This window comes from Caenorhabditis remanei, chromosome I (assembly GCF_010183535.1).
Source record: "Caenorhabditis remanei strain PX506 chromosome I, whole genome shotgun sequence".
NCBI classification, from domain to species: domain Eukaryota; kingdom Metazoa; phylum Nematoda; class Chromadorea; order Rhabditida; family Rhabditidae; genus Caenorhabditis; species Caenorhabditis remanei.
Window position 1 is genome coordinate 9410913 of NC_071328.1, and position 13790 is coordinate 9424702.

The following is a 13790-nucleotide window of genomic DNA, read 5'->3' on the forward strand; positions in this document are numbered from 1 at the left end:
CTATAGTAACTCCAAGTAAAACAAACAATGCTTCACAGTGCTCTCCGAGCCATTTGAAAGTTTATTTTTTGAGTGGTATCACGTGTCAAGTTCATCCCTTCTTCAGCCCTCCTGCCACTCCCGTTTCTTTTCCGTACTTGGCTCAGTTTTCCTTCCGTTTCCGCCTCCAGATTTGTATCATTTAATTTTATAATCAATTATTGATATGATATGTTCCCGAAGACGCAGACAAACAATGTCAATTGTAAGAACACTGTCTATATCTTTCTCTCTTTTCTTCGTGTGTCCATCCCCTTCTTCTTCACTCTCTCGATATATCTATCTTATAGTTCATATTATGCGAGAACGCGTGTTTTGCCACTCCATGATTCTCTTCGCTTGCAGATTCTTTGAAATTGTTTCTTTTGTTTTCTTTCTTTGTCCAAGAATTCATTTCTCTTCCAGGTGTTTTAAAGTGAAATTCAGATTGATGGGTACGGTCTCTCTGCTATAAACTGATATTTTGAACCCAAGTGTTCATATGTTCGTGCTTACTTCATCCAATTGTTTTCTATTAAAGAATACTACGTTTGTATTATCCCAAGAAAAATATAAAGACTGGCCCGGTTATTTTCCGAACAAAACCTCTTCTAGAACAAGTTCAGCGAAGTTTTCGATTGTTGTTAGCCATTTTTTGAAATTCCAGAAAATTCGTTTTTTAGACATTTTCAGATTCCAGAACCATATTTATTCAGAGCATTCATTTCTCAACGAATAAACTTCCAACTCGTATCGTTTACAAATTGTGACTTACATCTTTTACTTTTTCGTTCTAAATGTTTACTTTCTGTCTCCTGACATACTCCTTCCAAACTGACCATAATTTTGACCACCATCCACTATTACTCTCCTTTTGTGCAACACATTATCTTGTTCGTCTTACTGATAAACAAAAGTTTTTATTAACAACATGAAAGCGTCATAAATGGGTTTATAGTACATTTGTAGTGACGGGAATCAACTTTAGACGAATGAGAGTTGAGAGTAAGAAGAAATTCCTAGGTTCAATTGGATTCTAGGTAAATAGAAATCTCCAATTCCGCGTGTTTCTTAACACAAGTCCAGGCAATCGGTCTGAAACCTGAAAAGTCAAAACTCAAAACTCAAAACTCTGAAGAGACCGTGAAAATGATGTTTTTTTTTAACGTTTAGTTTTCTGGTTTCGTTTTGTCAAATTTCAGTTCTCTCTCTCTCTTTCCCTTTTTCCGTTCGAATTTTACAACTCTCTCTTTGTTTTTTTATTCCATCTCGCTACTTTCTACATTTTTTGTTTCATTCTCATTCATATTTCTTCAGTTTCGCATTTTCCGGTGTGTTCTACAGTGACTCATAGCCTCTATTTCACTAAGTTTTGGGAATTCGTCATCGAGATTCCATTGTTTTAAAACGGAGTATTTTAGAACTTCAACTGTTGGGTTCAGCTTGAATCGAGTTGTCAAATTTGGGGAATGTTGCTATAGAAACAAGAGTTTTGAGTTTAGATTTCATGTCAGGATTAAAATTTTCCAAAGCAACAACTCACATCACGGACTTTGTGAATCCTAGTGCCTAAAGATGTAGAGTCACCCAGAATGCTCTCTGCCCTTTCCCGTATTCCTACCTCTTCTTCTCCTTTTCCACCCCTCTCAATCTACGGACTCTCATATTCTCCATCTCTCATCTCATTCCTTCCATTTCTCTCTTCTATTCCTCCGGACTATTTGACAAAAACCATACGTAAGGTTCGACTCGTCACCTCTATCTCTCTTCCATTTCCCACCAATTCCTCTACCTTTTCCCTCCAAGAGTTGTGGATGCACTCCACACCTGTTCATTCCATTTCTCATCTTCTCTTCATCTTCTACACTCTCTCATCCAACTACCTTTCCTACTTTTTAACCCCTACCTAAATAGTGTTACGATCGAGGAGAGATCAGACACCTCCTCCGCCAACACCACCATTGTCGATGCCTTGTCCTCGCTTTCCGCACCACCAACCCATTGCACCATCTCTCTCTCTCTACCGACACAGGCCACGCCCATTTGGCACTGTGCCAAGTGGCACAGACACTGCTATTCTTCTCCGACATTTACACACACAGACAGACACAGAGAAATAGGAAAACAGAGAGAGAGAGAGAGATGATGTACTGTTGTATTTGTGTGCACCATGGTGTCTCCTTTTTCGCTTTATTCCTCTTTCTTTTTTGGTTTCCAATGCTTCGATCTCTCTGTTCCGAGTTTTTTGATTTCTTAATTAAAAGTTTGAAATTTTCAGAATCATCAAACTCGTCCAAACGAACCTTCCGGATACCCAATCCTCGAGCAACTAGAAATGGTGAGTTGACATTTAAAAATTCCTACTTGAAGCCCATTCCGTTACAATCTCGTGACTCTATTCTGTCTTTCCTATTTTCAAATTGCCTTCTTCTTTTCTCGCACTGTATCCCTGCTTTATCAATTTCATCCATCTCTTATCAATCATTAGTACTCACTGACCAGTAACTAGGCCAATAGCGAATTTTTCGAAAACTTTTTTCTTCTTCTCCCACCGATCAGTCAAATGATAACAAATGGCGATGAGTCTGGTGAATGGCCTTGTTGGAAATAGAAGTGGTGAGATATGAATGGGGGAAGAAAGAAGGCGTAGAGAGGGGTTGGCAATTCATCAAGGACATCATTCGTTCTCTCGCTCTCCTCTCTTCTCGTTACCAGTAGAATAGGCACACTAGCATAAGGGATCGTCTCGAGATTTGGCCTACGCGAGGAGAGAAAGGAGACTTGGCAACGTGCCAAGTAATGCGGCTGCTGCTATGCGGAGGGGTCAATTGGCCTGATGTTGGCCACGAAGACTGCACAGTGTGCACTGCCCTCCTCGACTAGGATTGAGTTATGGGGAATGGAGAGGAGGAGAAGGAGGACCAATACGAAGGGATTAAATTATGAATGGGAGAAGAATGAGGGGAAAAGAAGGTGTTCGAGTAGAAGCTATTACCACGGAGACAGAGGATGGGGTTTTAAGACAAGGGTTTCAGACTCTGAGCTATTAGGTGTCATGAAAATGTCGCTCGTCAAAAAGCATCTAAAATATGAAACAAAGCATCTCGAAAAGCCTGAAAGCGCAGAGTCTTCTTGAGAGCTTTACTCCCCCAATTAGCTCTGGAAGTAGCCTATTTTCGAATTCCTATCTTTCCTTAATTATCTGATTAGACCTTTTCACGTTATTTTGTCCGCTTTCGTATGGTAATTGGGGGAGCACTGCGTGTCCCGAACCCATCTGCCCACCCATCTCTCCCTCCAGGCTCATTCGTGACAGATGGTCCAACCCTTTTGACGTTTTCCTATCTCTCTGCTTCCGAAAAATGATTATTCCGAACGAAGTATTTGATTAACGGTTTTTACTCGGATACTATCTGAATTTGAAAATGCAGTTTTGATCTACTTAGGCGTACATCTTTCACAAGTTAGTACCTGAGTATTTTCCGCGAAAACGAAGAAAATCTCGTATTACCAACTGTTTCCGGCACCAGATTTCCCTTTGAAACACCCGCCACCGTTCCTCTTTTTCTATTTTCCGCCAGTCCTCACCCGCCTTTCCCTTTTCTCCTCCCGCCAATTATGCCTGTCTGTCCTTTTACCAATCAAATCAAATCTAGGTCATTCCACCATTTTCATGGTCTCTGTCTATTTGAGATTTATGAGTCAGTTACACGACTACTGAAGCTTCTATTTTAACCACAAGAGAATTATAATCAATCTTCATATTTTCAGCCATCGCTTCGGCGCTCTACATCCCGTTCTCGTAACGCTGCCTCGACTTCGTCAACTCCAAGCTCTTCCAAGAAAATGAGCAAAGCGAAGTCTCCATCGAAATCTTCTTCTTCAAGAAAACCTTCGAAGTCTCCAGGCCGTGGACGTCCAGCAGCTGCCAACAAGAAGACTCCACGTGTTGCTTCCAAATCAGCCACTCCAAGAACTGCTTCCAGAACTCCAAAGTCACCCACTTCGAGAGCTGCTTCGAGAACTCCAAGATCGCAACCGGTACGTTTCAAAAAGACTTCGTTTAGAGGATTTGTGGGAGCTTTGAAGGGAAACGAGATAGTACGTGAATAGTGGAAAGGGATAAGAAAACGAGAAAGGTCAACCAAAACAACAACAAACTAGTAGAAGCCTTCGAGCCTGTGACCAACGAATTGCTAATTGAGCAGCTGCTCGTTGAGACCAGAGGCAGTTGGATGAAGGGAAGAGTTCCTCATTCTTCGCTTTCTTCTTGTTTTGTCACATTTCTCGCCATCTTGAATCCAGAATAACCTCAACATTCACTCTCTTGATCATTCAATAGAATTTTCAACTCTCATTACAACTGTTCACTTTTCCAGGCTTCCGCCTCGCGGTCCCGTTCTCGTTCTCGCGCCCGCACAACCACTGCGAGTACCCCAACTTCATCGGCGGCCTCATCGTCTACTCCAAGATCGACATCGAGATCAAGATCTACAACTCATACACCAAGATCTGCTCCGCGTGTTGTGAAGACTGCCGAGGTTGCTGATGATGACGAAGCACCAAGTCCACCAGTTCTCCGCCAGAGAACTCCAAGAAATTTGACTCAGGATCCACCAACTTCAGTGAGTTATTACAAACAACTCTTTGAGATTCAAGTGAGAATTCTTATGTTTTTCAGGCTCAACGTTTGTCAAGACAAGGAGTTTCTCGAGTGTTCTCAACATCTCGTTCTCCAGCCAAGCCAAAGTCTGGATGTATGGACGAGCTGAAAGGAAACTGTCTCTACGTTAAACAGAAAGTTGGCAGCGTCCTCAATTTAATCTACCAGTTCTTCTACTGGCTCATCACTTCTCCATTCATCTCTCTCCGAGATACCTGGAGAGCAAATCGACCAAAGAATGACTACTTGGCAGCATCACTCTTCTTCGTCATCTGCCTGGGAACCACTGCACTCTTCCTTCTCATGTTCCCACACTTCGCATTGAGAATGTACAGATCTGCACAGAAGAACATCGTTGCTCCATTCAATTATTATCAACGTGAATTCGTCTTGAAAGTTTCGGATATTTCCGAAAACGTCCACAAATGGTCATACGCTAAATGGAAGGCAATGACTGAGAAATGGAACAACAAGGCAACTCAAACTCCTTAAATAATTTAACAGCACCATCAACATCTTCTCATCTATTTTGTATTTTTTTTTTCTAATTTTGTAATTTCCCGTTTCTTTTGTATCATGACGAGGTTTGTATTTCTGGCGCGTTTCAGTTGAAACTGTTTCGTAAACCCCCGTGAATCTAAATAGTTGGTATTGTTCTTTTTTCCATTTTAACTTATTTTACACCCATATCAGAATTTGAATTCAATCTTTCAGAAGGTCTAGTTTTCAAAACAACTTCTGTCAGTTTCTATTCAAATTTCAATATATTTTCTCAGTTACTCTTCCTATATTTATCTCATCTAGATCCAGTCTAGGCAACTATTTAAAACGTCACAGCTTCAACTAACGAGCCTCCCACTAACTTCTTGATCATGCCTCCATCTTATCCATGTATCCTCCTGGGAGCTTATTATCCCATTTTCTTTCTTATTTTTCTTCTGTAATCCACCATCTACATTTCTCTTATTATTTATCTCTCTTCCTCTCTTCTCATCACAAAACCAATGCTCTTTTCAACCCGTATGACGTGCATTTCGCAAAATAATTTGGATATTCCTCTCACTATCACAATCAATTTTGATCTACACGTTTTCCTCATTTTCTCCCTCAAATCTTTCCTTATTCTGAGATAATCTTACTCTGATAATTCTATTCTCTCTTTCTCTCTATTAACTGATGACAATTCCTTGACGATAATGAATAAATTCAGATTCAAAAAAGAAACGCGTTCATTTTGCAAAATTCATAAGATCCGATTATGAAAATCCTGAGTTTGATTAGTGAATTCTAAGCTGAAAGAAACCATTAAGATGATCTAATCTCCTAAATCATCCTCCTACTTTCTCAAATTCCATAGGATTCGCCGTCTTTGGAAATACGATTTGGGCTGAAAATGGAGTGAGCGCACGTACACGACCATCTGTAATCTCCATAATGAGACCATTATTCATACATTCTTGGAGTTCAGTCAGGTGAACATATGCACGACGGGCGGCCTGAAAGATTCGATTCAAAAATAAGAGAACACGGATACAGGGAGTACCTGAACTATAGCTTCATCAGATTTTCCATCGGCAAAAACGATCAAATCAAATCGTTCGACAGTTTGTTTTTCGTCTATGGCTTCGCTTAGCAGACTCGACAAATGTGCACAAAACGCTTTGACTCGACTGAAAGTGAATGATTTCATAGAATGCAACTCAGGTATTTTTGGGCCAAGTTGCCCTCAAATTGGGCCATGTGGCGCTGAAAATGGGCATGGTGGCCCATTCCATGAGGGCCACATGGCCCATTTCGTGGGCAAAATGCCCAGATTCGCTACAACGCGCGGCATCCCGCTCATTTTGCTCCTTCCCATTCAGCAATATAATTAACCAGATTACACATCTTTGTACTTTCTACTATTTATTTGTCAAATTTAAACACAAAAAAAATAATAATTTCAGTAATTATGGGAAGTAATAGGGTAAAATAAACTAAAATTGTCAAACTATGAGATGGAGAATAGGAATACAGAAGAAGGAAATAATTTTTCGTGAAAACTACAAATATTCAAATTACAACAAAAAAAATTCAGTGAATGCAAAAAATTTAAAGATAGAAAACGGTGAAAGATAGAAAAAGGTGAGGAGCTGGATAGCGTAGTTGATGATGATTATTGTGTTGTTGAAATAATTTTTTGTTCAGCTGAAATTTCATGAAAATTGAAAAAAACAAATTAAAAAATACTGTCTTACCTGATGAGTCGTGTGTAGATTTTTTCATCTTCTGTTTGAATAAGTAGCATAAAATTGAAAGACGAAAAAATTGTAAAAGAAACGAAATAAATTAGAAAAATTGTGGCGAAAAATCAGAGTGTGCAGTAGAGCGCGATTTCTCAACTTGTGCCCACTCCGTGCCCATGCTGTGCCCATCCATCCTCACCAAGCGCCCAACCTGTGCCCACATCCACCAAGTATTTCCTATCTCTCAACCTGTGGCCCAACCTGTGCCCAACTAGTGCCCACTGGGCCATGTGGCCCTTTTTGCGGGCACTGTGCCCTATTCACGGGCCACATGGCCCAATCGAAAGTTTCGTTGCCCCACCCTTGCCCAAAAATACCTGAGAACGAGTTTTTAATCATGTGAATTCTTGAAATTTCAAATATTGAGAAAAACCTTCGGCATTTAAACTTTAGAAATATGTTCTCCGTTGTTACGGTACCACAGTAAATCAACCTCTCGAAGGCATTTTCTGTCCGGTTTCAATCCCATAATATCCATGAAACTAACCTCCGTGGAATCCGTCCGTACATGAATGAAGCGAGGAAACGAACAGTTTCCTGCACTTCGAGAAACATATCAACTGCCGGCAGAATGATTTATCACGGAATTTCTCACTGTTTTACGGTGAACGGAGAAGTGAAACGGAAATGAGACATTGATAGATCAGTGAGAGATTTGACGTGATGATACAAAAAAATTAAAATTTGAATTAAATTGAATTTTCGAAAGATGAAATCAAAACTTCAGGAATGACTATGAACACGGTTATGTAAATTTCGGAAAAGTTTCATTGAGTGCCACGTTTCAATGTGGAAATGTATAGATTTTCTATAGATTTGAAGTTCCATTGTTCAACTTTGTTTCAGTTTACAATGTTAAGATTGTGTATGTCTTTGTTGAGTTCATTCTTCATTAATACGGTAATAATAATGTTTTTCTGTACATTTCGTTTCTTTTTTCGTATTTAATTCATTTGAATATTCAACAACAAAGCCATTCCACACAGCAAATGGAATCATTAGAATACCACGATTGCCTCTTTTTTTCATTTTTCGAAAATGGCTCTTCTTTTTTTATACTCCGAATGTGGTTTTTTCTTGATCCGTATTACTGACGGGATTGAATGATTCATAAGTTTGCTTTGAGTTTTCAGATGTGATGATGGATTTACTCGTCTTTCATCTAGCTCACCGGCTATCAAAACACTCTACAATCTGCTGTTTAGCCCTTGTTTTTTACGAATTCATTTTCCGTATTCTGTGTAGTAAAATAGAATCCGAATTTGTATTTTCTTCTCAATTTATATTAGCTATTTCAGTATGTGGATCTATCATAATGTGGACGGTAGGTATCAGTGTTTTAATTTTAAATTTCGGAAGTTTCCAGCAGTTTCGAAAATGTGAACAAATTTCTCAGCAAAATGAGAAATTACTTCAATTACTATCAGAATGGTCTCAGATAAATTCTGAAATTAAATCAAGGATCTATACTAATTTTTATCAAAATAAGGCGGAAGATGCAGATTTAGTTGACGAATCAGACCTATTATCGGATTACAGACTACCTTACTTCTCGGATTCGGAATCAGAGTTTGAAGGTTTGTAGAAAAAACAGATGCATGATAAATAGCTTTTTAATTTTGGCTGTTCTAAATCCTCGTATTTAAGATGAGATGACTCAAAACATGTATTCTATGAGTCCCTCTGAAACTTCTTCATCTGAATACAATACTGATCCGGACATCGACTTGGAGTGGGAACTTTGTTAGTTTTCTGCATTTCCAAAGCCACAAATTCCATTCTAAAATGCATTATTCCAGACAAAATCCGTCATGCACCTGTTGGCCCTGTTCCTCCGGATCAAATATATTTGACTTTCACATGTCAGAAAACCGATTTGTATGTGAAAGCAGTTGTAGATGAGGGTCACTCGATTGTTCATATTCTCACTTATGAGAAGATTTCCAATGAACAATGGAAATGGACTGAAACAAAGTGTTCAACTTGTATTGACAAAGTTAGAAGAGTTCTAGCAGATGGAGAGTGTGTTGTTCCGTTTGCAATTGACATGGAGTCAAAAGAAAATTTTGAATTTGGAGACGTCAATAAAAGATTTTGGAGTTCTGAGATAGGATACGAAACGGAAGACGAGACGTGTTCGGTCATTGAGATGCCTCTGAAGTAGAGTTTCAGTTATTGAAATACATTCCATAATTCATTCAAAATTGTAATATGTTTCGGATTTTCTAATATATATTTTTCTTCAGTATCTTCTTTTTGTTTTTCTGATCAGGGTTGTTTATCTCTTGATGTGAGTCAATTCACAGTTCGAGTTAAATACTAGTTTAATTGATTGGCTGTCTATTAAACTGATATGGAAAGATACACTATTATCGTTTGAAAGCTTTGATGCCAGTTTCTTCCTAGAATTGTACTTTTTCGTCACAAATCAGTAATGGTTTAGTACAAAAGTGCTTACTAGATCAATAATTCGTTTTCCCAGAACTCCCACAGTGAGGGATATTGACTCTGCTGTCCCTATTTTCCCTGATTCCGTCTTAACATTGCAGAGCAAGACTGCGTCATTTACTATTCCCAGGGTCTTCTATCACTCTACCTTCATACATTCTCATTTGATTCAATCGTCATCGTCTCGGAAGGTCTTACTCCATATTCTTCTCTTTCATCGATCGATGTTGGCCTTTTTGTTTGAAATGGGCTGTTATCTCTGTATCGTTGCTTGTTTCATATGTGTCGGAGTTGTTGGATACGTGATTCTTGTAAGTCTATTGACATCATTTTACAGAAATTTAAGCTGAACTTTGTTATTTTTCAGCAACTCCAGAATATGAAGAAGATCTATATTCAAAACGAAAAGATTCTTCAACTGCTATCCGATCAACATACGTCACTTCCAGTGGAAAAAGTAGAGGAGAAAGAAGTGGATCCAGAAGAATCAAATTTTGAGTCAGCTGCTAATACTACAATGATTCAAATCCACGAACAAGGCCAACAATTTTCGGAATCAGAAGATGAATCGGAGAGATCTTCAGAATATCTGATTCCAGATTATGAGGATTCTGAGGATGAATCAGAGTGTAAGTTTCAATCAGACACAGTAATTGATTAAATAAAAGAAGCACTTTTAGATAACTTCAAAAGAAACTCAAGTTTCTCATTGAACAATGGAGCTGGAACTGGATCATCTGGATACAATACTGAACATGAAATTGATTTGGACTGGGAATACTGTAAGTTTCTGAACTTGGTTCTAACTTTCTGGGAATTCTTTTAAATGATATGTGTATATTGAAATTAACGGCTTTCGTTTCAGTCAAAATAATGAAAGCTCCACGCGGACCAGTCCCGCACGATCAAATTCTTCTCTGTTTCACTTGTAATATAACTGGATTTTATTTGAAAGCAGTTGTCGATAAGGACCATACAGCAGTCTGGATTCTTAGTTACGAGAAGAATATTGTGGAAGAATGGGAATGGAGTGAAACCACTTGCTTGACTTGCATTGAGAAGGTTCGACGAGTTCTTGCTGACGGAGAATGTCCAACTCCATTTGCTATCGATTTAGAGAACAACGGTGAAGAAGAATTAACCATGGAACAGACTACTATTTGTCAAAAATCTGCTTCAGAAGTCGCAAAAACTGAACACGCAGATGTAGAAGACATCAAGTATCTTCCATCTGATGGAGAACAAGAAGACGTCATTGAGAAACCAATAGCAACTTTCCCATTGTGGGATGACTTCGAATACAGCAGTCTTGATCATCTTGAGTATGATGATGAACCAATTATTTTTCTAGGAAACTATTAAATTTGCTGGAAACTCTGTTCATTTTTTAAAAGTATTGTTTTGTGATTTTTATTTGTTTCTCAAAAACGAATCTTCGTTCTGTTCAAGACATTATTTCAAGTTATTTATTACTTCTACGAATTCCGCGATATTGCTTTATTTTAATGTTATTCGTTTTACTTTTTGTTTTTCTCTGTTTCTTGTTGCACAATTCGGTTTCAATTTAAATAATAAAGTTTCCATCGAAACTGTTTTGAATAAATGAGTGCCGAATCAAAACTTAAATTTAGGCTATAGCCGGCTACAACACTTGTTGTAGCCTAAATTTGTTGCAACACTCACATTATGAGAAAAGTTTCAGAAGAAAAAACAAAGGTTCATTAAACTAATTACATTTAATTGTTTTCTGATTGTGAGAGAAATGTGTATACAATGCTGTTCTAGAATAGCTCTGTCTTCGAAGACATGTCTGCAGATAAATAACTTTACCCGAGATTACTGTAGATTTGTGCAAACACCGACACGCAAAAACACGGCTCAAAATTTCTGTGAATTTCTCCTGTTTCGGTCGAATGATTTTCTATTTTTCCCCTATTTTTCATTCAATAATTATTGAAATATGTGAAAAAATTTGACCAATTAACAAAAATTTGTTCGATATATTGAGGAATAAAAAAAACCAGCAAAATTTTAGACCCTTTTCGGCTAGTCTCAAAAATTGTTTTCTCTACCTAATTCGCTGGTTTTTTCGTCATCCGCTTTCAAGTTTTTGAAAACTACGGCGCCATTTTTCACAAGGCTTTCACATAAAACCCGAAATCTTTTGTTAAGCAGTTCATGAACTTCAGATGACTTGCGACGAGTGGAAAAAGTTTATCCAAGTGAACATTTACGGTCAAACTCTTCAAGGGCTACAGCAACAAGGAATAGCATTAGAAACTATGTTGGTGAGTGAGGTTTTCATGAGATATACGGTAAATTTCTTAACGTTTAGAGTGATATAGGATGTTCGAAAGTTTGGATTGTGGAGGGAAAAATGTACAACGATGATTCTTGTCATCAAACGACCAATTCCAATGAGGTATCTATCGTCACACCCCCAGTTCTAAGTACTACTATCGCTGACGTTAAATGTCCTCGATTCTCCACTCCAGCCGTTTCACAAGTTGATCTTCAACGAAAGTTCACTTTGAATTTACCGATAAAATTCTCGGAAATCAATTCCAGTTATGATGAAGACTTTGATTGCAGTAATTATAGCGACGATGAAATTAATGAAGATAATGATATAGGAGAACTGATGAACGACATAATACAAAAAGTGTCGGAATCGGACAAAGAAACAGCAATCGAACAGACGATATTCAGCAGTACGATCAATGAGATGAATGTTCCAAGGTGTTCGACTCCTATTATTCCACATATTGATCATCATAGAACATTCACTTTAAATATTCCTGACACTGTTTCCGCTATTGTGTTGAATGAGGACGGGGACATAGAAACTGATCAATCTATCGATGAATCAGCTACGAACAATCACGTGATGAAGGAACTTTCCGATTTGGCCGGGACACAGTTCGAACATAATTATGAATTGAGCCCAGTTAAAAAGGTCCCGACACCTCGGGCTGGAACCAAGTCGCTGATGACTGTTACAAAGTCAAAAAAGCTCATTCTAAAGCGCAAATCAGCCGCTTCGAAGCTTGCTTCTACATCTGTAATTTCGCGAAAACAACGAGTAGTTTTGAAAGAGTCAACGTCAACTGATAGAATGAAAAACATTCGGAAAATTTTGAAAAAGGAAACATCAGTCATTCCGACTGTTGAAAACCGTACTCAATCGATTCAAAAGGAAATTCCCGTCAGCAACATCAAACGGGAGTTGTCGAATGGAAACACATCACAGTTGTATTCCAAAAATATGGACAACTTATTTTCCGTAAAGCGAGAGTTGTCTCCTATCTATGTTGTGAGTTTTCGGTTATCGCTTCACAAATATATAACCACTTACATAAATAATTTGTGTTCAGGACGTCATTGACTTTGAATCAAACTCTCGTCCTGAAGATAATGAAACTGCAGTATACCATTCCTTAGAAAATTCGTTTGAAGAGAATCGTCAACAAAAAAATGAATATATACAAAGTATTCGTACGAAAAATTATCATATTCAAAAATCAGTATTTCAGACGATGCTCTTGTTTTCGATAATCAGATGTACGTTGGAGATGATATTATGGACTATGGAGGAGAAGAGGACACTATGATTTTAGATCATCAAGAAGAAGTGGTAACTGAGAACTTAGAAGCTGTAGATAATCAGGATGACGATGAAAAGGAGCATGAAGATGAAAACGAACATTTCTCTGGTGATGAAACGGCGGAAAATCGAAACGCTTGTGCCAACAAAAGAGTGTCGTTCGCAGAGCCACTGATTCAAAGTTCTAACAGGAAAAAAGCTGAAATGAACAAAGTGCACATTGTCAAGTGTCATTACGATGTTAGTTCGGGTTATTATTTTCTGCTACGAACGATACATTATTGCTTGTTTCAGGGCTGTAATAAATCCTACACTTGGCGCATGAAATACGGAAAAACGCGGCTTGTCGATCACGCTTTCACTCATGTCTCCCATCTTGTTCTCAAATGTAATTTATGCGAACAAACGTTCCAAAAAATTCGTAGTGTTCGGTATCATCACAAAAAGAGTCACCCGGAAACTAAATTGGAAGGCTGCGGGATCAAGAGGTGATTATGATCTTGTCGAAAGACCGTTTCAGAAATTGAAAAATATGTTAATAATGATTTGTAACTCGTGCATCACTTTCTCTTCAAAACTTCTTGTTTGCAGAGCATTGGATACTTCCAGAGATGGCACTGACTTCGTTCAAGTATGGGACAAGTGTTATAAAAGTATGTCGTGTCCAATGTTAGTGTCTAGAATAATAATAATTTTTATCAGATAACATATCACTTTGTGGAGCTGGAGATTTAAATCCATTTGCAAGACAAGATAAAGGAATTAAAAAAGG

At 38.2% G+C, this 13790-nt stretch overlaps 4 protein-coding genes across 4 annotated transcripts; 3 read left to right on the forward strand and 1 right to left on the reverse strand.

The window, feature by feature from the left end:
- Window positions 1-1610: 1610 nt before the first annotated feature.
- On the forward strand, window positions 1611-5173 carry GCK72_001965 (uncharacterized protein; the record flags this gene model as incomplete). Its single annotated transcript, XM_053723208.1, has 5 exons — window positions 1611-1760; window positions 2297-2356; window positions 3790-4059; window positions 4398-4643; window positions 4700-5173. 5 exons carry the CDS (start codon window positions 1611-1613, stop codon window positions 5171-5173), a joined length of 1200 nt encoding a protein of 399 aa, XP_053591853.1.
- An 836-nt stretch (window positions 5174-6009) lies between these two features.
- On the reverse strand, window positions 6010-6371 carry GCK72_001966 (uncharacterized protein; the record flags this gene model as incomplete). The annotated part of the gene is made up of 2 exons (XM_003114683.2): window positions 6010-6177; window positions 6225-6371. The coding sequence occupies 2 exons, from the start codon at window positions 6369-6371 to the stop codon at window positions 6010-6012; spliced, it is 315 nt and encodes a 104-aa protein (XP_003114731.2).
- A 2247-nt stretch (window positions 6372-8618) lies between these two features.
- On the forward strand, window positions 8619-9130 carry GCK72_001967 (uncharacterized protein; the record flags this gene model as incomplete). The annotated part of the gene is made up of 2 exons (XM_003114808.2): window positions 8619-8709; window positions 8766-9130. The coding sequence occupies 2 exons, from the start codon at window positions 8619-8621 to the stop codon at window positions 9128-9130; spliced, it is 456 nt and encodes a 151-aa protein (XP_003114856.2).
- Window positions 9131-9638: 508 nt separating this feature from the next.
- GCK72_001968 (uncharacterized protein) lies at window positions 9639-10776 on the forward strand (the record flags this gene model as incomplete). The annotated part of the gene is made up of 4 exons (XM_003114731.2): window positions 9639-9725; window positions 9782-10043; window positions 10095-10196; window positions 10280-10776. 4 exons carry the CDS (start codon window positions 9639-9641, stop codon window positions 10774-10776), a joined length of 948 nt encoding a protein of 315 aa, XP_003114779.2.
- Between the last annotated feature and the right edge of the window lie 3014 nt (window positions 10777-13790).